This window comes from Chaetodon auriga, chromosome 11, assembly GCF_051107435.1.
Source record: "Chaetodon auriga isolate fChaAug3 chromosome 11, fChaAug3.hap1, whole genome shotgun sequence".
In the NCBI taxonomy this organism is placed as follows: Eukaryota; Metazoa; Chordata; class Actinopteri; order Chaetodontiformes; family Chaetodontidae; genus Chaetodon; species Chaetodon auriga.
The window spans coordinates 8160062-8184574 of NC_135084.1; the positions used below are offsets into that span (position 1 = coordinate 8160062).

At 42.0% G+C, this 24513-nt stretch overlaps 4 protein-coding genes across 4 annotated transcripts; 2 read left to right on the forward strand and 2 right to left on the reverse strand.

Annotated features, from left to right (window-relative positions):
• The first annotated feature begins 980 nt into the window (after positions 1-980).
• dennd10 (DENN domain containing 10) lies at positions 981-4732 on the forward strand. The gene is made up of 10 exons (XM_076742811.1): positions 981-1128; positions 1214-1268; positions 1529-1725; positions 1830-1909; positions 1991-2139; positions 2327-2438; positions 2546-2646; positions 2744-2851; positions 2935-3029; positions 3120-4732. Exons 2-10 carry the CDS (start codon positions 1223-1225, stop codon positions 3285-3287), a joined length of 1056 nt encoding a protein of 351 aa, XP_076598926.1. The 5' UTR covers positions 981-1128; positions 1214-1222; the 3' UTR covers positions 3288-4732.
• Positions 4710-7732, reverse strand: sfxn4 (sideroflexin 4). The gene is made up of 14 exons (XM_076742812.1): positions 7547-7732; positions 7334-7399; positions 7200-7256; positions 7095-7121; positions 6767-6821; positions 6469-6494; positions 6317-6370; positions 6163-6225; positions 5952-6020; positions 5756-5846; positions 5448-5563; positions 5277-5362; positions 5078-5195; positions 4710-4999 (listed from the first exon to the last, which is right to left on the reverse strand). Exons 1-14 carry the CDS (start codon positions 7583-7585, stop codon positions 4922-4924), a joined length of 945 nt encoding a protein of 314 aa, XP_076598927.1. The 5' UTR covers positions 7586-7732; the 3' UTR covers positions 4710-4921.
• Positions 7733-8167: 435 nt separating this feature from the next.
• Positions 8168-12541, forward strand: prdx3 (peroxiredoxin 3). The gene is made up of 7 exons (XM_076742814.1): positions 8168-8234; positions 10344-10455; positions 11063-11204; positions 11382-11517; positions 11695-11798; positions 11928-12093; positions 12351-12541. The coding sequence occupies exons 1-7, from the start codon at positions 8199-8201 to the stop codon at positions 12399-12401; spliced, it is 747 nt and encodes a 248-aa protein (XP_076598929.1). The 5' UTR covers positions 8168-8198; the 3' UTR covers positions 12402-12541.
• Positions 12542-12781: 240 nt separating this feature from the next.
• Positions 12782-23566, reverse strand: tm9sf3 (transmembrane 9 superfamily member 3). The gene is made up of 15 exons (XM_076743283.1): positions 23386-23566; positions 22215-22410; positions 21935-22057; positions 20382-20542; positions 20175-20252; positions 19486-19617; positions 19096-19262; positions 18418-18512; positions 18158-18288; positions 17307-17446; positions 16349-16417; positions 16116-16262; positions 15899-15982; positions 15718-15794; positions 12782-14437 (listed from the first exon to the last, which is right to left on the reverse strand). Exons 1-15 carry the CDS (start codon positions 23476-23478, stop codon positions 14370-14372), a joined length of 1761 nt encoding a protein of 586 aa, XP_076599398.1. The 5' UTR covers positions 23479-23566; the 3' UTR covers positions 12782-14369.
• Between the last annotated feature and the right edge of the window lie 947 nt (positions 23567-24513).

The following is a 24513-nucleotide window of genomic DNA, read 5'->3' on the forward strand; positions in this document are numbered from 1 at the left end:
AATTTATTCTCCCCAAACTTGCTCTATTCTATCTATCATCATTAATTTTGCCGCCATATATTATCTGTTTCTCACTGACATGTTACCATGAGTGCTAAAAGTAACTTAAAGTGTGTGGAATCTAAGATACTGAGAACTGTACTTAATACCCTAATCCTATAGGATGTTTAAATAAGTATTCCTGCTGATGCGTTATAAAATAGATAGCAGCGTTATAAAATCTCCAAACGGGTTTTTTTTAACAAACCTGGCAACTCTGGGTGTGTAAAGTTCCCGTATGAGCTGCCCTGATGGTACATTCACGTAACCCTCGTAAAATGTCCGTTATATCGCACAATGCAGACGTCATACTTAAATACATGGCCAAAGCAAAGCCTTGCAGCACCTAAAAAACATCCATCAAAATAGACATTTGAATTATGTCGTTAAAATGGTTGCCAGTGATCTTGACATCAAAGTGAAATACATTGCTAATCCAAAAGAGTAAGCAATAATCTTTTCTGTGGTATTATGTAGGTCAGTCTAGCACTAAAGTTCTGTTGGTTAACAAGTTTGCTCCAACTGCAGTTAAATCACTTAGCTAATTTCAGTGAAGCCCTTATGAAGCTAAAATATGCACCGTGAAGATGTATTAAGGAAAAATAGACATACATACATGAACCTTGTGAGGCTACAATGAGAAATGGTTTTAAGATTATCGTTATAGTTAATAGTTATTTGCCCAAAATATGGTTAGAATACTATTTTACTGTTATCGGCGATCATCTATCAGCTGATTAACGAAAACTGCAATATAATCGATCCAATTAGAGGTGTAGGCATAATCGTTATTTGCATTTAACAAGTATTTTAGGTTTTGTAGGTTTTGTTTAATCGAATGTTTAATTCCACTAACAGTGAACGCACCGTTACCACTGAACTATCGCCTGCTATGATTGGTTGTCAGCAGCGTGTCTCCTCCCGTACATTCTCCTGTCCCGGAAGAAGGAAGAAATCTCGCACAGGGAGGAAAGTCTGTTTACAGCAGAAATCCCTGCAAGGCCACTGACAAGTTTGAACATATTTACTGTCTTATCAAATCTGTCAAGCATCGCATTCGGGTATTTGGACCTGGCAGGAGCTCCCAGGGTATTTCATAGTTAACGTTAGTGTCCACGGAGGAAGATGGTTGGTGGTGTTTCTCCGGTTAACTTGTGGTTCTGAACTCTTTCAGGTATGGAATATGGCAGCACCTGAAACGCAGCTTATGTTAAGCGTCGGATTAATTGGTAAGTTTTAGTTCACAGGTCATTCCTTGTTTCTTGGTTGGTTTTCAAGCGAAGTTGGCGCCTCAGACTCGCTGTACGTGCAGGGCAGTCACATGATAATCATCAGCAGGGCTTCGTGTCCCTCATTGGTTCTTTGCTCCTACATGTTAGGCGGTGGACATGAGTGATCTGAGCATCAATCTTAGATTGTTTTTAATGTCTGTCCAACCAAGATTTTCAGTTTCATATATGAACTGTGGTTTTATTTGTCCTCTACCCAGAGAAAGATGTGAATGGAGACACGCTGTGGGTGTGGTGCTATCCCTCTGTGGGCTCGGACCTGAGGCAAGTGCTGCTCAGCAAGTGCTGTCTGACACAGGGTGGCCGGGATTTCCACACCTTTGTGTTTGGTCAGTTCTGTCGTACCTGGTACTACATCACCACGGTGGAGGTGCAGGAGCCCACAGCACTCAACAAGGTAGAGTTTCCAGAGACTCTGCAGCCAGGAACAGTGAGAATACAGCATTTCTAGGTTTCTAATATTTGCATTGTGTTGTGTTTCTGCCTCCATCTGCCTTCAAGGTGACTCATTTTTCAGTAGTTGTGACAGCAAAAGACTTCAACCCTGAGAAGTATGCTGCACTGAGCAGAATACTCTGCAGGTATGTGCAGCACAGATGACACCGTTTGTACACTTTTCTTTAGAGAGGATTTCTTCATTTGAGCGCTGTGTTTTTGTCCAGGATGTACATCAAGCATGGCAGTCCGGTCAAAATGATGGAGGCTTATGTCACCGTCCTCACCAAAGGAATTTGCCAGAGTGATGAAAATGGTTCGTTTCTAATTAAGGACTATGATGTACGGAAAGCATACTTGGCTGGATCAGTCAAAGGTGAGACATCACTGTCACTAAGAGAAATATTCAGCAATATTTTGACCACTTAGAAGAATTCATCATCAAAATGTAGAAACAGAAAATAGTTGGTGGTTCATCGACATTCACTGGAAACGCAGACTGGATTCCCTCAGAGACGAAAGCAAGTCATCCACTTTCCCTCCGTGTTTCTGTTCTCCCTCAGATGTGGTGTCTCAGTTTGGGATGGAGACAGTCATCCTGTACACCGCTCTCATGCTGAAGAAGAGGATCATTGTCCATCACCCTCGGATTGAAGCGTTATTGGAGTTCACACGGTGCCCTTTACACTTAAATTCAAAAGAACTGGCTTGAAACTTTCATCATCACTTTGCAGTGGAGAATATTGTCATCTGTAGATAACTCTGTACCTGTTCCCCTTCAGAGTTCTGCCTACTCTGACATGGCACAGGAAAGACTGGTCCATCCTGCACCCGTATGTGCACCCGACTGATATTGAACTAGAGGATCTCAAGAAATGCCCCGGTGAGGCTGCCTCCTGCTTTATTTACTCTATGATCACAATGATCTCATGGTGGGGAAGTGAATTATTTATGCGCCAACATGTTTGTTTTCTCCTCAGGATATGTGGCAGGATTTGTGGATCCGGAAGTGAGCAACAGATCGGACTTGTATGACGTGTACGTGAACCTCCCAGACAGTGTCATTACAGTATCCCAGAGTGCCAAAGGTACAGTATGCTTCTAAGAGAGCTCTGGTGTCTCAGAGCAGGACAGCAGTTCCCTCAGACTGATGTTCACTGTCCCACCACAGAGGCCATGGCTATGGGGAAGCTCCACAAGGACATCGGCCACCTCATTGTCCAGTCTGCAGAGGATGCTGAGAGGTCAGACACTCAGGTCATTAAGGTGAGAGTTCCCAGATGTGTCTGTGTTCGGTCCACTGTTGTAAGAAATGTAGCCTTGAATCTAACGTGGCAGCCGCGTGTGCATTCACAGGACATTTCTGTCAAGACTAAAGAGATCCTTGCCAACTTGGTGGCTCTGGCTGACGAGTGCGAAGACTCTAAAATCACTTTGGAAGGTTTAAAGCAGCATCATTTCCCTCCAGCGACAGAGAACTTCCTCTTTCATTTGGCAGCTGCCGAACAGCTCTTACGGATATAAACCTGTTTTCAGACACTGATCTGCAGGATCTCGACAGCGTGGACTCTGGCTGTACTGTTTTGTCGATTTTGGGATAATTACTGTTTTCTGAGAGGGTTTGTGCACACTCACAGTCATCACGAGGGCATGCACAACGCACTTTCTCCTCATGAGGAAGGAAAGGTAGGTTTCACTAGCATCAGTTTTTATCATCCACCGCTGTGGTGTCATGTACCAGTACCCGGATGTTTTACGTCACAGAATTAAAGGATACGTTTGGCAGTGTTGTATTTTTTTAATCCCATGAAAAGACCAAGAAATGTCTATGTATATTTTATCCTTTGTGCTCCGTTTTTGTCAAAAAGTATTAAAAACACATCAGTGAGTCACGTTGCCACACTGGCCGTTTGATTCAGGCCATAAATAGTCACCACAGAACCAAATGTGCATTCATCCACAGCTGAAAATAGTCCCCAACAAATGCAATATTTACTCCAGTTTGAGTAATGATTGTTAAAAATGACAGTGTCCTGCTGTTTTATGAGGTTACAATATATTTGTGACTCCTTTTTTGAACATTTACATCTTCAGTAGAGACCAGTAGGCTTGGAGCGAAGCGCCACAGACAATAGGAAAGTCCAGTTTGGTCTTTTCATGGGGTTTGGTGACAATGGAAAGAGATCCGATAACGCTGAGCTCATTCTTTAACAGTAGTTATGGTCAAAAGGCACTTCAGGATTTGTCTCCAACGTCGTGAAATGGAGACAAAAAAAAAGCTGGTACTTTTTCAGCTGGTACATCAAAGTGCTTTCCAGATGTTAGCTCCCACTCCAAAGCTGTACTTAGAAGCATCAAATCTCGCTCCTGGTCTGAAATCTTGGGTGCTTACTGTGAAGATTCACGCTCGTATCTGTAGAAACACAGCACAGCAGCTGAACCGGCTCAGATGTAACAGGCACTTACTATTATTAATGAGTTAGCTGGTAGAAACATCGCACAATGTGGGTTTATTGACGTTTCTTTTAACAATGTCACATTTTGTATTTTACTAATGTCTTCAGTGCTGCACACAAATGAATTACAAGCAAACTTTGTTGTGATATGAGGCTTTTTAAAGAAGTGTTTTATAGAGAAGAGCCGTTCCTCATCAGTCTGCAGCTGATCAAATAATGATTGGTGCTTCCTCGTCCACATTGATTTATACTGCATTATGTGTTTGTTACTGTTCAGGTTTTATTTTTTTCTTCTTTAGCTTAGAGCGCTGTTGTTTTACATTTCAGTGCTTTCTCAACCACATTGCCAAAAGGATGTTTTTGTGCCTCAGTATTTCAGAAAAGACTCCGAGTGCAATACACAGAAACGCTCATGTAACTTTGAAAACTAAATGTATTTTCATGAATTGATGTAATATTTCCTATCTATAAATGCACCTAATATTCCAACTAAATAAATTTACTATCAAAAAGTAGCTTCTTGCTTGTTTCACTCTGCTTAACAGTGTTTTAAACATGAAAACGGAGAAGAAGCTGCATTTCATCCTTGAGTCTATTACATGTATCCAACATTTTCTGCTGCGTGATGTTGAAGATATTTATTAAAATGCCATTCAGTGATGGCCACGTGTTTTGGTTGTATCTGCTATGTGGAACAGCTCCTCAAAGTCCTCTGTGGTAGTATAACAGCCCGTCTCCTGCTGCAGCCTTAAGCTCCTCCTTCACCATTTCCTTCTTTATCTGTAAAACAAGGTCTACGTCAGCGTCAGAGTTCATCACAAGCAGAACATTACGGCATGGGAGGATCACAAGTCTTACCGTTCCCAGTTGTGGAAAGAGACTGAATGAGACAGGGATCATCAAGCCCAGAACAACTGCAGCACTTATGTGACGGAGGGGAGTGACCAGCAGAGAGTTCCTCTGGAAAAATCTGCGTCTGTGAATAAAGATCAATGTGTGGAGTCCAACAGGTGCCAGTTTCTCTACCTAAATATTACTACATTTAAAAGCTACTGACCTATGCAAGAACAAAACCAGGAGATTAGGAACAGCTCCGCTTACACCAAAGAGCGCCGCCCTGGACAACGCAGTTTCCCTCACAGCCTGAACAAAAAGAAAAAAAACCTTAAACATTGCTGCAGCTTCTCAAAGAGAAGACATGCTTTTGTCCATTTGCTCCTCTTTTCACCTTTTCTCCCGCTGCTTTCGAGAGGCCGACTGGATTTCCGCTGGAATCAAACACTTGGATTCCCGTTTCTGCCTCTTCACGTCTGACAGTGAGCACGCTGATGAAGGCCACAGCAGCTGCAGAGAGTTACACAGCATGTGAGCTTCCTGTTATTACTGGATCCACACCAGCTGACTCAACATTAAATCAAAAGAAAAAAGGAAAAGAAGCTAATGATGCACAAGTGTGTGTCCATGCTGGGGTGAATTTACAATAGACCTACATATGTACCGTCTGACATGATACAATATAACGCTCCAAGAACTTACCTGAGAGTGGGATCGGCAATATCAACCTACAGAAAGTCTGGATGGCTGCGCTTCTCACACGAAGACGGTTAACAAGAATTTGGGGAAGGGCCTGAAACAAACAACACAGGAAACAATTTAAAAAAAAGGTTTTAAGAAGCCAAATTTTTTCACTTGAAACATCACAATCAGCAAGAAGTTATCATGTAATACACACCCCTACACATGTTGCATAGGAAACTGCTCCAGCCATCAACAGAAGCTGCTTCACAGACATCTGCTTCCCCTGGTGGTGAGCGATAAAGGCAGATAAGGTGAGGCAGAAACACAGGGAGGGCACTGAAAGGCTGAAGACACATTAGAGGCTGAAGACTCATCAAGGAGTCAAGCAAATAAAGTCATTTTGGGTGGTAAAATCTGAATATTACCTGCTCTGATGAGGAGTTTCTGTTCGCATGGCTGAACCCAGCATTGTAACTCTGCAACAATAACTGAGAGAGGGCACTGTTTTATCATTAAGGTACACTGTGCTGTAGTCACATGTAATATACTATAAGGAGGATGATGAATGTGCTTCATTACCTGCACAAACAGAGCAGGTTTGACAGTGCTGTGTGGCAAAAAGCTGGCAAACACCTGGAAAATAAAAAGATTTTAAAAAATGTCCAGCGCTCGTTTCACGACCACGATGAAGAGCAAAGAGTCATGATGTTTTCACAGGACGGCACACGTACCAGAGGCCCTGATACTGGAAACAGTGCTGGAAAGGAAATGAGGGCGTCAGCGTCTCTGCTTCAAATTAAGTGTTTCCAGTTATATCGTAATGATGATTCACTATGTGCAAGTTTGAGAAATGCCATTTGAGATGTTTAAAGACTTTTTTAATGCGACGAGAACTGAATGAGTTTCTGCCATTCTAGTTTCTTTCACAACAGATTTATACTTGCTACTATTACTCACTTACTACTACAAATGGAAGTCATGATGGATGAAAACTCTTCTGAAATTGTGAAAGCTTGGATTTGACTGTACCTGGAGGGCGGAAAACTAGAGGAAGAGCAGCGCCGGAGTCAGCATGGACAGACGACTGGAAACACAGAGCAGTCATCGAGACACATTAAACTCACTGAAATCACAACATCTGGACAGCACAGCTTCCAGAGGATAAACATCAGGACACAGTCAGAGATATAAACACATGAGTACAAATGGATTCTTAATGAACAATAACAGTCAAACTCCTCTGGTTTCACAGACAGGAAGACGTGGCAGGTGTTACAGTGGTGTGGTATGCAGAAAACTTTTTCTTTTATGTTGAGAGGATGTTATTTTTCAGTGTTGCCTTTCTTGCCAGACTTACAAGTGAGAGGATCACTGGGTCACCATCCTGGAGGAGAAAACAGAGCAGAGTTCAGTAAATATGTGGTGGGCATGAATCTGACTGACCACTTAAACACGATCTCACCTTTTCATCTACTTTCTCTCCACTTCCAAGTAGAGTGTGGGCCTTCTGTATCTCAGCCTGAGGAGAGCAGTATCACCAGTTAACCATCAGGTATTATCTCACAGCATAAGATTACTGCAGAGGCCGCTACTCACATCAGAGGCAAGCAGGGAAACTGGATCAAGGAGACTAACCCAGATCCGCAGGCGGCTGAAGAGAGACTGAAGAAAGAGGAAAGCTGCAGTTCAACGCTTAACAAAAAGTAAGAGAGGAACTAAGGTGTAAACACAGTTTCATTGTGACTGAAAGTAACATATCCTCATCACTGATGATGCTCTGCATGTTAAAACACTGCTGAGCACACGTACCTGTCCATGGTCTTTCCAGTACAGCAGATTAGGATCCATTAGAACGACGCGTGCATCTACGTCTCCTAAATTAATTAAAATACTATAAGACAACTAAAGTACACATTTTACCTACATGTATTGCTCCTGCTTTTGAGGTCAAGTACTAATTCGAAACTACTTCCGCCTTCAACCACGTGGGCGGACGTATGCTGCATTCTAGGACATCGGGAATATCGGAGGTTGTATATCTAGCAAGTCCAAGTTGCTGTTGTGTTCAGTTCACGGAACAGAAAGCAAAGGTTTTGTGTTCATAGTTGATGCTAAACGTTTGAACGTATAATCAGCACACAACAGCTTCTGTGTTTTTTTCCCACACTGCCATTTCCAAAGTCAGTAATGAATCTTTACACTCGAAAAGACTGTATGATTGATTATCTCAATATCTGAGGAGCACCTGAAGGCAACAGGAGAACTTCGTTTTTGTTTTTTTGTTTTTTTGTAGAAAACAGGCAACAGGAAATTGGTAAGGATTTCCTTAAATCAAATTAACAGAATATTACAAAAGATAATAGTTTATGTTTATATTGTCTCTGTGGACAGGTTTGCGTCGAGCACGTGCGTAAATGACGTAGTGACCGACTCAAACCGCACACTTGTGACATAATCCAAGATGGCAGCCACCATTGGAAGACTACTCAGGACCTCTGTAAGTGCAACTTCTTCCAACACAACATAAGATTTGCTCTCGACACGCTTTTGCCTTAGTTCGGTGTTAATTAATCAATAATTAACTAGTGTGGATAGCAGGTGTTGATGAATATGTGACGTCTGCACTGAGCCGCTGTCATGTCGTGTGTGTCGCACATTTGAACCATATGGTGACAAACCTCTGGTCCGCGGTCGCTACGTCAGACGGATATGGTTCTCTATTAAAACACAAAAAATCCTTATGAGAGTAATGTGTCATTGTTATTGTTCAGAGCCTCTTCACACTGGACACTGGGACATGTCGCAGCAGGAAAGCACAGGTCTAACTAATGACATTAATTAATGACGTCTGTGCTGTTGACATGTTGGAGTAAGCCAGGCTAGTTAGCAAGACATGCACTTTACATGTTGTGTGTTTTTGTATTGAAACTGACAAAATAAGTCGAAATTCTCTGACCTTAATTGGGAATATTTTCTGGTTTCTTCAGTCCTCCATGATAGAAAATTGATTGTCTTTGGGTTGTGGACAAAACACGACATTTGAGGATATCATCTTGGGCCTTGGGAAACACTGATCGACATTTTTCACCACTTTTGTAGGTTTAATGATCATACAATTAATCGATGAATTGAGGAAATAATCAGCAGATTAATCAATAATGAAAACAGTCATTAGTTGCAGCACTGCTATGTAAATGTCTTTGTCTTTGTGGCATGTGTGCAGCATCCATCAACAGACATATGGTTTGTCCTAATGGAAACTGCAGGTTTTTATGTGACAGTAAACACAACAGCAGCATAAAAGTATAAAAGTTTATATTTTGAACACAATGGCCATCTGTGGGTTGTTATTGTGCAGTTTTATAGTTCATCTCTGTTTACATCAACAGTCTACAGCTTGAAAGTCATACAAAGACAGGCTAGTAAGAGTAACATTGATTAAACATGACATAAAAGGCCTCTTTTGACATGTTGAAACAATCTCAGGTGCAAATAATACTATTACATACATACATTACTAATTGTAATGATAATAATAACAATAGCAGTGATGGCTGAATTCCATTTGGCTGCTTCAGTCTAGTTTAAAATGCTGACTCATTGTCATGACCTACACAGGGACAGCTGAATAGAACAGAGCAATAATGAATATTATGGGTTTTTCCTGCGATAATAAGTCAAATGTCTGCTGGGAAAAACTATTGAAAACGCAAAATTGGACAACTAATGAACTTAAAAGGACACATTTTAAATCAAAGGAAATGTCAACAATTCATGAGCAATAACAGGATTCATCATTTAATTGCAGAAAGTTAGCACTGTACTTAACGAACCTGTAGACAGACAAACTATTCAGCAGAAACGTGTGATTTCTAGCATGTTCTTTACAGCCACATATCCACGGCAGACCAAGAAAACATGTTGTGCAGGCTCAGGGGACTTATTTTTAGTGTGCTTGCCAGTAACAGCAATTACTGTTCTCTCAGCAGGTATTTTGCCTCTGGCAGCTGATGAAAATCACCTGCCGTGCTGGGCGTGGCCACAAGCGCTCTACTTTTAAACCCACAGAGAGCAGAGCAGCATCAGTGTTACTCCTTATGTGATGATTCTGAATAAATGTTTCCACCTAAAAATACTCAACATTTGAAATAGGGTTTAAACATCTCAGACTTACTAAGAATCTAAGCTGCAGCTCATGAATGAGGTTTAGCGTGTCATTCATGTTTTTCTGAACAGGATGTGGTCTTGTTCAGCCTGGAGAACCTGTTGACATCAAACCTGATTATATCCTGTCTTTTGCAACATGCACTGCTCACTCACGCCCTCTCCTACCTCTGAAGAGGTAGCAGCAAAGGAAAGTTCTGAAAAATAATAGAGGAAGGCCATGTTTTCACTTCAAGGAGGACAAATTCAGATTAAATACACTTGGATTAATGTCTCAAAGCTTGAAAATGTTTGACGCGTTATTACTCTATTTCAGACCTTATGTTGAAGACACAAAACATGGCTAGTTTAAACATAAGTGTTGTCAAGTCGCTAACCAAAACAGCTTAGTATTTTGGTGTTTTTGTGGGTTATTCATGTTGGCTTGATCTTTTTTTTATAGGCAAGGGCAGCAGCAGGAGCGTGGAAAGTCACAGCAGCCTGTCAACATGGAGCATCTGGAGCTGCACGAAGCCTCAGTGGGCCTGCACTGCAGAGAGCCTGTTTCTCTACCAGTATGTACAAAACCACAAGCCACAGAATATACAGTGGAAGTTTGATGAGATGGGCTAGAACATGAACGATTAATCCATTGAATGAACAATTCATATCTAAAGGGTTTTAGTGTAAAGGCTCTGTCAGTGTCTGACTAACCAGGATCATGAAGAGATGATAGTAAAACAAAGTTTTCATTGTGACAGCACATCGTCACATTACAGCTGGACAATAAAATCACAGTATTACATTTTTTTGGTGTTGTGTTATGATAAGGCAACTGTATTCCTTAGAGTCACATAAAATATTAAAACTGTCACTGATGTTTTTGATGGTTGCCATTTGCAGCTCATATCATCATAACTGCACTGAAAGCATTCGGCGGTGAACATTGATATTCTTTCTTTGTGTAAGCACTGGACAATGGGTCAAGTTGTTGAAAAAGGAATTTTAAATAAGTTGTCTGTCCCTTTTTTCACCCTTTTCCTTTCTGTAAATAGCTCCCATCACTTTAGGTGTCTGGAGTTTTCAGTATGGTGTCTGACTACCTGACAATGTAAGACGTACTTTGCTTTTACAAAGCAAATAGTCTGAATGAATAAATTGTGTTTGACTTTTCTATATCAGGCACTTCCAGATGGGCTCCTGCTGTCACTCAGCCTGCTCCTGCTTTTAAGGCCACAGCTGTCCACAATGGGGAGTTCAAGGAGATGAGCCTCGCTGATTTCAAGGGCAAATACCTGGTCCTCTTCTTCTACCCGCTGGATTTGTGAGTATCGTGATGGCTTTCCCAACCTTTGATTTAAACGTACAGACCACTGTAGCACTGAGGTAGGAGTTTTAGGTATCTCTCTCCAGTCCTCTGCAGATGTGTTCATTTTGTGACTGGGGCAGTAAACAGTCCACTTGTGCCGCCTTTCATTTCTCTGTGTTTGTGGTATTGCAGCACCTTCGTGTGTCCAACAGAGATCATCTCATTCAGCGACAAGGCCAGCGAGTTCCATGACATTAACTGTGAGGTGGTGGGTGTGTCTGTGGACTCTCACTTCACCCACCTGGCATGGATCAACACTCCACGCAAGGTACTGAGTAATCACTGTGTAACAGACACATCTTTAGTAAGTGACTGACCTGAAGCGGCACATGTAATGCATGTTGTAATGCTGACCTACTCTGAAATGCATGATTTGGACCTGTATTAGCAGCAGTGATTGTGTCAGTGTTAATCTAGCAAGTATTATTTCATGGTGTTTTGTCAGACTGGAGGATTGGGCAACATCCACATCCCCCTGCTGTCCGACCTCACCAAGCAGATCTCCAGAGACTATGGGGTGCTGCTGGAGGGTCCAGGCATTGCACTGAGGTGGCTTCATTATGTGAATATTAAGAAGCATCTTTTCACCCGTGCTGCCATTACAGAATATGCAAATTTACTTTTTTTACAATTTCAAATGTTAAAATGTGACATGTTTTTGATGGTATTATCCTCCAGGGGTCTGTTCATTATTGATCCCAACGGTGTGGTGAAGCACATGAGTGTCAACGACCTGCCAGTGGGCCGTAGTGTAGAAGAGACGCTTCGTTTGGTGAAGGCGTTCCAGTTTGTGGAGACCCACGGCGAGGTGTGTCCGGCCAGCTGGACCCCCAAGTCCCCAACGGTGAGTTCCTTCAGTCTCTGATACCATCTGCAAATGCTCCCTCAGTCAGATCACTGACACTGAAGTGTTCCTCTTTTTTTCTGTTGCAAACTTAAATGTTGCGTGCTGTCCTTTTCATGTCATGTTTATTTAAATAGTAGTGTGTGTGTGTGTTCAGGATATGTAAATTGAGGAAACTGTTGTTCATTTGGTCTGTCAGTCCTCTGTAAGTGGAAACTAGTTGTTAAAGTTGATTTTTGGAACTGTTTGCTTTTCAGATTAAACCAACCCCAGAGGGATCCAAAGAGTACTTTGAAAAAGTCAACTGAAGAAGACAAAGTTCACAACTCTTACACCCTAAACAGTGAATGGCTCAAGTCTAAACATAATTGTACTCGTAGTTTACAGTTTCTCAATAGTATTTACTCACTCATCTGAATACAGTAATAAAGATATTCTTTATAAATGACAGCGCTTTGTTCTGATTCATGTGCCAGATTGTGGCGTAGTGGTCTACATTTCAAGCAGAGGTTCAGGCCGACTGACCTGAACCTTTTTTTCCACTTGACACTCTGCATAAATCAGACATTGAGCAGCACTGCTGTGTGCTCCTCTTACTCTACTACACATCTACAGTGCATTACGTATGACCTTATCTCATAATTTAGTTGAAAAACATTTACCCTCAAAGTCAAAACCACACTTAATAACCCCTGTACATAAACATGTTTATTTTCTCTTTTTACAGCAAGTTAATATGCAGGTTCAAAATGTCTAATCAGACATTGGTACACAACATGAGGTGCCAAAATCAACTTCAGTGGGGGAGAACCGGAAATTAGAAAAAAAAAGGCATTGCCACTTCTCATACAAGTTGGGTACATACTGTATTTACACAAAATGGAAAAAAGCATTTGAAACACTCCGCAGACTGTGTGGTTATGAAAACATCTAGTTTTAAGTGGACATAAACTTCACTTTGTACAGTATGTTTGCGGAAACAAAGCAACCGCCTCATTCCTTCTGACATTCACAAATGATGTTTCAGGTTAGGCAACAGAAAGAACATGAGGGAAATGGCTTACCAGAAGATGTAGAGCCTTTTAAAGCTTTAAATAATATATGAAATCCAAACAAGAAGAGTGTCCATAAGCAGGCCTACTGTCATCGAGGAAAAAAAACAAAAAAAAAAACAAACAAACAAACAAACCGACAGCGCTGACTGAAGTGGAATTTGATGAGCAGATGGTTTGGTGAAAACTTCATGCAATTTCAGGCAAGATGTAACAGCGCCACCAGCCCCATCCCAAGCACCAAACAAAGAAACAAACAAAAAAAAATCTCTTCTTTTTGTTTTTAACTGAATGATTCATTTAAAAAAAAAAACACCCTGTAGTAAATCTGTACAACGAAAATACATTTGGGATCTACATCTAAAGGTACATTATTAAGGTTATATACACTCCCCCCCAATCCATATATTATCTTTACAAGTAGACTTCATTCAAACCCAAACATTAAGAAAACCCCGGCTAAACGGGGAAATGGGATCACATCAAACATCCATTTAAAAATCGGTTCTTACTGTACTTCAACCATCGATCAGTCCCTCTGTTCTCGTCTGTACAGTAAACTACAGCAGGACTAAAATCTCTCGTTAACTGGATGAACTGCTACCAAAAGGGGGAATTAAGAATCGTCAAAATGGGGGGAATGATTCTGGAGTGACCACAGCTTTTGTATCGTCTTTTTTTTGTTTTTGTGGTGGAAGTAAATCAGAACAGACTAGTGGACTGTGCAGTAACGATATTTCGAGTGACTTCAAGAATACAAAATAGAAATCAAGTCAGAACACGGGCATAGACCCAACCCTCCAATATTCTGACACAACAGAACAAAGGCTTTCAATACACTTAGGCCTCTTCACTGAAGAGAGCTACACTATTCCATCAATAAACATTTCTGTTCTCTGGTCTCAGGTGGGACTGGGTTGGAAAAGAGAAGCCATGTCAGCCTTAAACATTTGCCCCAACGTTTGTTTGAAAGCAACTGATAAAAACAGAACCTTGTGTGTTTGATATCTCTTCCGCAGATTTGCTCTTGTTCACTTTGAGTTGCGGCGCTGAAATTCATTCAGAAAATGGAAAAAAAAAACAAAAAAAAACTACATTGTACGAAGTGAGATTCTCACAATCTCTTTGCAAGAAAGAAAAGTAATAACGAATGACTTGTGCCCGCCGTCTTTCAGGATACACGTAGGCAAATCCACTAATATCCCTGTGTTGCTGCTTCGCTCCTTAGTCAATTTTCACATTTGTGTAGATCTTCCTCACGAAGGCACTTGTTCCCATGTATCCGACAGCACCTGGAACAAACGGATGTGTTCTGTGAGTTTTAGTAGCACGCTCTGCTCTAACTTTTCAGGTAAATCAATCACAGGACAAAATGGTAAGGTATCCAATAAAAGGTGTGTGCAAGGAAAAGCACATCCTACATCCACAAAATAACCAGTCAGACATCCAAGAAACCCACAAGGCACCATGTAGTAGCGAGCGTAGATTAGAGATGGCTCCACAAAGGTGCTTTAAGGTGCAAGGTGCCAGCTGCTGCTTATTACACTTCAAGGTGAAGGATGGCTTTGGCTCGCAGCGGCTCAGGAAAGGTCCATTTAACAGCACTTAAAGCTGAAGAACCGATGTGGACAAAATGAGCAGGCTGCCCTGAAAGAACACCGGACTTCATGAAAGAACTACGTGTGCGTACAGACTTGTTCCTAAGTAGCACGTGGGAATGAACTTGACGCTGCATTAAAATTCTGCACACCGCTTCATCATCGTTTTGTTTTTTCCAATTTGCCGAGAGGTGCAAAGGTGCAGGTTCCTGTCCAAGGGAGCGTCCTACGCCCCAATCAACAATGTAACATCGCCTGCTGTGCGATTTTCTCACATCCACCTCCATGACTGTCACCTCCCTTTGACCACCTCCCACCTAAGTTGTGGGCTGCTTTGGATTGGCGAGGCATTTCTTCAGCATCCAGCTTCATGTCAAAGCATTCCCTCTTCATCTCCATCACAGTGCTATGGTGCAGTGGCATCAATACTTTCTGTTTTGGGTTCCCTTCGACTACTGACACTGCTACATTTGTTATGTTTCCGTCTGCTGATTTCTGGCAGCATGACTTGAAGCTCTGGGGTGTGAAAAGCTTCTTTTTTGTCTCTGACAAGATTTTTGTGAATGAGCATTGTTTACACTTATGATCAAATCTCAACGAACGCAACCCTACTCGCAAACGACAGAGCCAAACAAGGCACTTACGACCGAGGCTGATGTGGAAACCTTGCAGAAGCAAAGCTCACAGAAAAAAATACGAGGTTTAGGATAATAATACTAAAACGCCTTTGCGCTGAGCCCAATCCTTTGGAAACTGCACCAAAATATTCAAGAGCTCTGCCTCTTAGCTAATTAGTCACACTGGCCGACTGCCAAAATTGCCATTCATTCTGTCACCACATATCTGATAGATGAAGTTGTGGCTGCTGTAGTTTCTAAAATGTTAGAAAAGCTGAATTCTGTGGGCAGTCGTGAGTCTCTTCAGTTCAGGACGGTCCTGCAGTATATAAACAACGACATGGAACAACGACTCACCGCACATGATTCCTAGGGCAGTGCTGAACACAGCCATGTAGCCAAAGTAGAAGGATGTCTGGAACAGCCCGTACATCCTGAAACACAACAGGATGAAACCACACGTAAGAAATGGATTGGAGTTCTCAGAAAGGGACTGTATTTCACCAGGGTGTGTGGTTAAATGAAGAGTAAAACTTACTTAGTTTTGAAGAAGTAGTAGTAAAAGGAGTACATGTAAACATAAACAGCAGTGGATGCAGCGGAGAGGAAACTTGTCCATTGCCTAGAAAAGAGAAGAAAGTCAGTTGGAGACTGAGGAAGATGAACATGAGGTTTACGGCAAACATGTTGAAAGACATTATATTCCACCACAAAAAAGTCAAATGTTGCTGTGGCAAAAACATAACTGTGCTCACCATCTGTAGTCCTCAGCGTTGAGCAGGAAGTACGTACACACGATGGTGACACACACGGTCACAATGCACAGGATGACCAGGACCAGCATCATGAAGCCGTACACGTAGTAGATTTTGTAGGCCCAGAAAGATGTGAAGATGAAATACCTGCAGAACAGGAAAGAAGACATATCACCCGCTGCAAAGATCATGTGACCACACACAAACCCCTCAGTGTCGCAGCATCGACTTACATCTCAATGAAAATGGACCCGAATGGAAGGATTCCCCCGAGACACACGATGACAGCCGGCTCCATGAACCTGAGAGACCCAAATACTCAACGTGAGAAAACGCCTGCATACTGTCAAGAGTCCACATCAGATCCTCCAGGGCAAAGGTTGCACGACTTATTGTGTTATGAGAAGGAAAAGGGATAAGGGGGAAACAAGTTGGAAATTCAAGCAAAGTCTGACTGACAGAAGCCTGAAGACACCTCTACCATTTCCTGCTGGCAGCTGGCCAGAGCGCTTGGCAGAAAGTTGTAAATGTTAATGCACTCACAGTTTATTGCTTTGCTATTTTTCATTACCCAAAGAGTTTGTGCAGACAGCACAACCATTTTCGATGTCTTGAGCACACTTGAGCACAGGCCCTGCAACACTTGGGATTCATTTCATGCATTAAGTACAACTTCCTCACTACCCACTGGTCAGTCATTACACTTCCCTGTGCAGCCATAAATACACCCTGTGCCACAATGTTTGAATGCACACCGGATGCTAGCTTGTAAAAATCCCCCAAGATGTTCTGTTTCATATCATTGTGAAATAATGAATACATTTGGATTGTTGGTAAAACAACACGCAATCTATTTTAGATGTTGGTTGGTTAGATGTGTAGTTATGCTCGACTGAAAACAGCACAAAGACAATATATTGAATGTTTTACCTCATCAGCTTCATTGGTTTTTATAAACATACCATGACGTGATGCCAGCAAATGATTGCATTCTCTTTCTATTTATGCTTCACACAGCGTCCCAACTCTTTGGAAACTGGGTTGTACTTCACAGTATGTATCTGTGACCAACAGCGTGTTTTGATTGGCATTTGTACACATAACAACCGTCTCCAGCTCTACTCCAGCGTCACCGAGGCAAATTCCTAACATTTCCCAAACTCAGCGACACCCAGTCTGTGACACACCTACCATTTCTTCTCAGGGATCGGTCGCGGCACAGCATTCACTCTGCAGGGAAAGTTTGGCTGTCCAGACAGATTTCTCCCCAGAATTGTCCCCACGAGGTTTAGGGGCAGAATGACAAAGAAGCAGATACAGCAGACGGCGACCTGCGGGAAAAACAAAAATGATTAATATTGAATTGGGCGGGCTGCTTTTACAGCTGACGTCCAGGGTGTTTCCAGATCCCCCATCATTTATCTCAGCTGTCCTTTGACTGTGTCCCTGTAATAAAATACTGAAATAGCTCTAAGAGGTGCTGGATCTCTTGGTTGCCACATTTTCATAATTAATGCTCATCGCCTGATCTGGAGGTACAAATGTCCCAAAACAAGACGGATACTTGGCACAACTATCTCATGTCGTGCTGATGGACACAAAACAACTCTTGTGTGTTGTTTCAAGCCACCAAACAGCTGTCTGTAATTAAGAAACTGAAGAGTTTCTGTGCGAAGCGCTCAGTGTGAAAACTTTGGCACTAAATGCAGAAATAAAGTCAGCAGAATGTAAAAACTGCAGAGCCATTGTCACATGGGATGTGTTTTCTGTGATGTGATCTGTTTTTAATGCTCTTCAGACGAGGCAAAGGATCATTTTCTGTCCTGCCTTTTAGAAATATATTTTCAAGCACTCGCACCGTATGAGATGCAGTTTAAACACTTGACTGAATACTTTCCGCACGATTCTCATTACTTCAGCTGCCTTTGCGCTCACTGACTGATTACTCTGAGCACAGCCACACAGATAAACTGAAGCTGACTCAGAGGATGCTCTTCATCACTCTGTGGTTTCTAGGGAGGCTGCCGCTGTGTCAAACCTACCATGGTGCCAAATGGGATGGCTCTGGAGGCATGGTAGTAGATAGCGATGAAGTTGATGAAGAAGGCTGTCCCGCATACCATGGCTGGGATCATAAAGGCCCCAATGAACATTTGCTTAATCCATCTTCTGCCTGTATTGTTCCGACAAACAAAAAGCATAATGTGAGGAACTTCCAACAGCTTTTCAGAGGAAATATCAAGCCAATGGTGCATACCCAGCAAGGAGAGAATGTGAAGCATGGGCATTTTTTTTTTATTACCTCCTTGTTTTGCATACAAGCTTCCCCCGAAGTAGCCATTGACAGGGGAGGTGGCAGCATACACAAAGATGGCTGTGCTCAGCATGGATCCTCTCCTGCAGAGAGAAATGATACAAGTGGAGCCCAGTTTGTGGGCTTTATTCCCCTATTTATAGTGTTTTCCTACACTCACATAGAATCATACATTTTTAAGCTACAGAGGGCTTGAATTTTACCAATGAAAAGCACATTCAGATGACTTCTCACACACACATTCACGTTAGGAAACAGTCACTTGAGACCTTTATAAAAGCATTACCTTCCTCTGACGACCCATTCATTCTGCGGTGTTCACCATTTGCATGAAAATAATACTCCTTAACAAAATTTGTAACATTTTTTTACCCAGATAATGACATGAGTTTGGGTTTCGACAGCATTTTTCCTTTCAGGTTTGGAAAAATCAAGCTTTTCACTTAGACTGTTTGTTTTTAACAAAAACAATTGAACATTGCTCTTAGGCAATATATCAATAGGAGGAGATAAAGTATTTGATATAAGATTAATTAGACTTGAACTCAACAAATCCAGCCTTTTCACTTGCTCTGAGCTGGATTTAAAATGGAACCTGGTATCTGGCCACAACCCCACAATCACAACAATAAGATACAACAATGCGATTATCTTCCAATTACTCACTCTGTGTACAGATCCTCAACCATAGCAACAATGATGACAATGAGGGAGACGGAAAAGATCTGGCAGCCGGAGCCGATGAGCGAGGAGAAGATCAGTGGATGGCTCGATGGCCGAAACACGTCACCATGTACCTGCTTCCACCCGTATTCATCTCCCAGGTCTCTGTCCTGATGACACAGGAGAGACACAATGAGACGTTCTCACAGATCAGGAAGTCTACGTGACATGTGCATAGGATACAAGTCCAAACAAAAAGTGAACAGGAAAAAAGTCTATGAAAGACAAAACCTAGCCATCAGTAACACTAATGGCGATACCAATAGATTTATGCTTACATTCAGCAAATAACTGCATGCTTCAGAGCAAACTGCTGAGTCCATAAAAACGTACCATGTCATCCATTTCCTCTTCTTTGCTGTATCTGGCGTAATCCTTTCTTAGTGTTCTCATCAGAATCATGGACACCAGACCCACCAAGAAAATGACCATCATGAAGGAGTTGAAGATGGAGAACCAGTGGATCTAAACGAAGAAACAGTAAATCAACACGTGTTCTAAGAAGTAACCATGTTACAAAGCTTATGACATCAAAACAGACTTAAATATCAAAAACCTCAATAAATCAAAATGAGCCATGTAGTGCTGTGAAAATGTTTTTCGGTCAAAACCTGCTGGATGAATTACTCAAGATAGTTCAAGGTATTGAAGTCACACAAATAATCATTTGCAAATCCCTGCTCTCAGTGGGCTCAGCCTCACCGTACAAGTCAGGGCAGGAAACAAACTTTTTCACCCACTGGCTGTGGTAGCTGGTGGATTTCAAAATTCAGACTGTTGAATGAGCCAATCTTTCTTTTAGAAGGAACCCAAATGGATTCCTTCCACAATGGCGGGAAGAGTTCACGAGTCAGTCAGAAGTTGCCAAGTTGGTTAACTACACCGTGCCTAGCAAGGCACAAGGCTCAACTCGCAGCTCTGAGAGGTAACGCGCATCTGTGCTTTTACAAGAAGCCACTTGCACTCCCGGCTTGCATGGTGAACCGCAAATCTCTGAAAGCCAAACATATAATCCAACTCACCCTGTGCTGAAAGAAGGATGGATCAAGGTACTTGTCGAATCTGTCTTCAAACTTCACATCTGACTTCTTCCACTTAACCTGTGATAGGAAAGGTTCATTTACATTCTTAAATATAAACATGTTTACAAGAGCAGAGCCACATCAGATTACAGGACACATAAAATGAGCATATAAAAAGGAGCGCTGAGTGGGTCATTCAGTACTCACAGAGTAAGACATTGCGATTCTTGTGTTTGGCACGAGTCTGACTTTGCCTTCACTGGTCAGATTTACATCAACAATTCTGTTGCCATTGAAGCCGATCTCCAGTTTCTTGTACGTCCACAGATAATGATCTTCTCCATTTTCATCCGCCTCGCCAACAATGCCTTTAGAAGAAATCAACATACATTGAATTATGGATCTGGTCCTTACAGAAGTGGTCAAACGGACAGGTGTAAACACGAGGCCTTCGGTCATATAACATTAATAATCAGGGAGTGTAAATGCCAAATAAAGGTCACTTGCTACCCTGCTTGTTAACTATGTAACAGTGTCATCTGTATTCATCTATTACTTTCAGTCTTTAGGCTTCAGCTGTTATCTAAGTTTGCCCCAGCTGGCCACCGTAACAAACTCTTACTCTGTGCAAGTCAGTTTGATGGAAAACAGTCACTCTGAATCTCCCAGCTGTCTGCCTGTTATTCTGGGTCTGCATATTTATCCTCCTGCTTCTCCACTGCATGGCTACGTGACAAACATTAACATTATGTTAAATGTTAATGTTCATATCGAAATTTAATGTTATTCCCTTGAGGCAAGACATATCGTAGCAGATGTGAGGACACAAAAAAGTTTCAACAATGAGAGTTTTCCATAAAGTTCTACATATGTGTTTGTCTCTTTAGTGAGTATCACACCGCTTGTGATAATAGCGTTGGTAACAGGTCTAGTTGTATACTACTATGAAAGCTTTACATTACTCTGGGTAACAAACAGACATGGTAAGTGCTCTGGTTCATTTACCACGCTGGCAAACCGGACATGGGGTCAAAGTCTACATCTATTTATTGTGATTCAGGCATGAAAGTACAACAAGGAGAACTGAGTAAATGCAAGTGCCCCACCCACCATCTACAACATTAGCCAACACAGTGATGTTTGAACAACTGTCGGAGTGCCACCATCATGCAAACTATGACCACGTATGCAAGTGATCAGGCCGATGGAGCGACTACCTTAAGAAGTTTGTGATGACTGATGTCTCAGCACAGAACAACAATGGAGAACTTCACAGTTAGGTTTGCTGTCAAAATTCCCTTTTTTTTCAGCAGTACTGGAAGTTGTAGGGGTGTGATTAGTCAGTAAGGTAGTCAGGCAGAAGGTGTTAAATATATACAATGTGCATCACAATAACACATTAACTTAGATTTCAGGTGACTGAACCTGAAGATGACAGCTAATCAACCAGAGTACTGAACCGTTCAACAGACTCAACAAAAAAACGTGCTGGATTGTTTGATTCAGCACACGTACTGACTTGAGCTCCTTAAAGTAAGCCATCTGAGATATATATAGTTATGTGTGTTGTTACACCCGTCGTAGTTTGGCTAAGGATGAATGATAAATATTAAAACTGGTTTGACTTCTCCAATGTGAAGACAACCACACTGACACACAAGAAGCCAGTGTCAAACAGTGCCAGACATGTATTGTCTTTCTAGCCTAGAAACCATGTTTTGTTTCGTTTTGTTTTTTAAGGATATAAAAGCGTCACTTACCCCAGATGGGCAGGTCATCTATGTACATTTGGTACCAGTAGTGATTCTTTATGGCATAGACAAAGGCATCCCGTTTGGCTTTGTCCAGGTCAATTTCACAATATGTTGTCTGCATGACTTCGTCTACAGGGATCACAAACACCACATTATTTCTGTTAGATACAGGAAAACGGTGCGTGGGAAAGAACAGACCCAGAGATTCAGAGACAATTTATCACTTCAATGCTCTCATCAGATCATATGTGCTCAACAGGTGAGAGTCGGTGTGACAGTAGAGTACCTTTGAACTTTATGTCCAGGCCACTAAATTCAAGCTCCACTCCCTGCAGGGCCTCTCCGAGAGTTTCATGGTAATGGCTGATGGTCTTCTTGGAGCCCGCACAGAAGGGCAAAGAGAAGTACTTGTATGTCTCCTGTCGGTTGTGGTAAGGCCCCACTGTGTTCATCCATAAAACTACCTCCTCCTTATCTGTGTACTGCAAAGGAGAAACATGGACTCTTATTGAAAAGTCCCTGAATGCTCTGACAACTCTGCTGCCCCTGCTGGGTTCATTCGGGGGCATTTGTTATTCTACAAGAAAACGACGTTTAAATACATTTCAATACATGTTCACCCTCACATTCATGATAGATACAGTTAGACTTGATTAATGTAAGGTAATCACCACACTTGCCCTGACACGGATTGGTAAAAAACGCTACTGCATTCAAATTAATGCAAACACAAAACTGTAACACACTTATCGCTGCGCCAGTGTAACTCTATGAAAAGTGGCATGTTAGCTATGTCTGCTTACATAAAGTTAACTTCCATGCTAAACCCGTTTCCACAAACGCGCATAAAAAAGGGGGATTCTGTGAAGAAGACAATGTAATAGACCTTATTAACTAGTGAACAACTTGTTAATAAGGCGTCTGGGAGCAGGAATATCGAGAGGCCCCGGCGTTAAACCGGTGTTTCAGCATAATGTAACGTTTCCTGATAAAACAGCCATCGTAGTTACCACTCCGAGGAAATCGTGCTTGTATTAATTACCACGGACGTAAAGCTTTACACGTCCAACATGCTAGCATTTTAAATTCTGATGAACAACTAACTAACGCTAACTAGCCTAACTTGATCGCAGTTTCCGCCGGTGCTCAAGGGAAGCTTGTGAAGAGCAGTGTGGAAGACGTGCTAACAAGCTAGCATGCAAACGTTAGCCGTAAGCACTTAGGCCGATAAGTGGTGACAAGTTAGCTACCCAGTTGAATGCCTCTCTGTTTAATGGCTCCCCACGTATCGATAAATAACGCAAGGGCCCGAGCCATGCACTCCGTCGTGTCTGTAATTCTGCCTTTCTATATGCAGCTAGCCGTCGCAGCTACAGTTAGCAGGTTACACAGAGCACAAACGTCCATTATTTTCAAGGCTCCCCCCTTTCAATCGGCCTCTCAAAACGCTGTCTTACCGTGTGTTCGTGTTCATCTGCGTCGACAGGTAATAAAGAGCCCACTATAACGAGAAAGGCCGCCGCTGCCACTTTCCACCTGGAAGATCCCATTATTTTCGCAGAAAGTATACAGAAAGATTGGGGATGTTAGCTTGGAAGGGCTATCCCACCTTCTTCCTGGTTGTATGACAGAGGCAATTTTAGGGATGCTCTCGTACGCATATGGCGTAAGCGCTTCACGGACGCCCATCGCACGCACATTGGATTGGCTGAACTGCATCACATGGCTCACAGCCTCCAGTCACTGTGGAAAACGATGGATCAAACGGTGAATAAAGAAACTCTGTCGGCGCCTCGTCCGCAACCTTCAGCCACGTCATCCGAATGCCAAGACTGGAGCTTCGCCTCACCTTTGACAGAGCTGGTGCATGAAACATGATTCCTGAGCACAACAAACAGGTCTGTTCACTGTGTGATGAGGCCTCCTAATGGCCTCAAAGTTGTCTGAACAAGATCTCTTTTTTTAAGTATTGGAATGCAGTTTAACACATTCACAACGACATTAACCTCTCATTTTGTCTGATGGGACTATTTATTTTCATGCTTCTGTGACGACACTAAGGATAAATTTACATTTATGAGTCCAATTTATAGACAGATTATTGAGAATGTAAGATATATATTCCTCCCTTGGCTAGAAACCTATGACGGATTCAGTTAGTAAGTAATTTGTGAAGTTAGTTGTACTTCTCTTATCAGAACCACGACAACCATGCATAATAAAAGGAGCCACTTGGCTTTTAGACAATGCCCCATCTAGAGCTATAGTTCAAAGGTACTCCAGTTTTATTTGTCCTTCAATCAGCAGTGGAAGAGTTATTCAGATCCTTAAGCAGAAGTAGCAATGTCACCCTATGAAAATACTCCACTATAATTAAAACTTCTGTATTCAACATCTCACTCAAATAAAAGTATACTATGAATGTGCAGTAAGTCTCAAAAGTAAAAGTACTCATTATGCAGAAAAAATGTCCCTGTCAGTGTTTTACTATTATGATGTTTTTAGATTAACAGGTCGATTACTGTATAGAGGCTGAAGTGGTGTTACAGGAATTCTGCAAGGTGGATATCTTCTCAAGAGTTTTC

Bases quoted from the DNA above. Each gene is read 5' to 3' on its own strand.
- tm9sf3 (XM_076743283.1), bottom strand. From the start codon at position 23,478: ATGGGATCTTCCAGGTGGAAAGTGGCAGCGGCGGCCTTTCTCGTTATA. The intron at 22,058-22,214 runs GTACTCTACTGT...TGATCCCTGTAG, and splicing joins CCTGGACATAAAGTTCAAAG to ACGAAGTCATGCAGACAACA. The intron at 19,618-20,174 runs GTGAGTTGGATT...TTCTTCGTTTAG, and splicing joins CATCCTTCTTTCAGCACAGG to ATCCACTGGTTCTCCATCTT.
- prdx3 (XM_076742814.1), top strand. From the start codon at position 8,199: ATGGCAGCCACCATTGGAAGACTACTCAGGACCTCT. The intron at 8,235-10,343 runs GTAAGTGCAACT...TTTTTTTTATAG, and splicing joins GAAGACTACTCAGGACCTCT to GCAAGGGCAGCAGCAGGAGC. The intron at 12,094-12,350 runs GTGAGTTCCTTC...TTTGCTTTTCAG, and splicing joins GGACCCCCAAGTCCCCAACG to ATTAAACCAACCCCAGAGGG.
- dennd10 (XM_076742811.1), top strand. From the start codon at position 1,223: ATGGCAGCACCTGAAACGCAGCTTATGTTAAGCGTCGGATTAATTG. The intron at 1,269-1,528 runs GTAAGTTTTAGT...TCCTCTACCCAG, and splicing joins GTTAAGCGTCGGATTAATTG to AGAAAGATGTGAATGGAGAC. The intron at 2,852-2,934 runs GTACAGTATGCT...GTCCCACCACAG, and splicing joins AGTATCCCAGAGTGCCAAAG to AGGCCATGGCTATGGGGAAG.
- sfxn4 (XM_076742812.1), bottom strand. From the start codon at position 7,585: ATGGATCCTAATCTGCTGTACTGGAAAGACCATGGACAG. The intron at 6,495-6,766 runs GTACAGTCAAAT...TTTCCTTTCCAG, and splicing joins TCTAGTTTTCCGCCCTCCAG to CACTGTTTCCAGTATCAGGG. The intron at 6,226-6,316 runs GTAATGAAGCAC...GCCCTCTCTCAG, and splicing joins AACCTGCTCTGTTTGTGCAG to TTATTGTTGCAGAGTTACAA.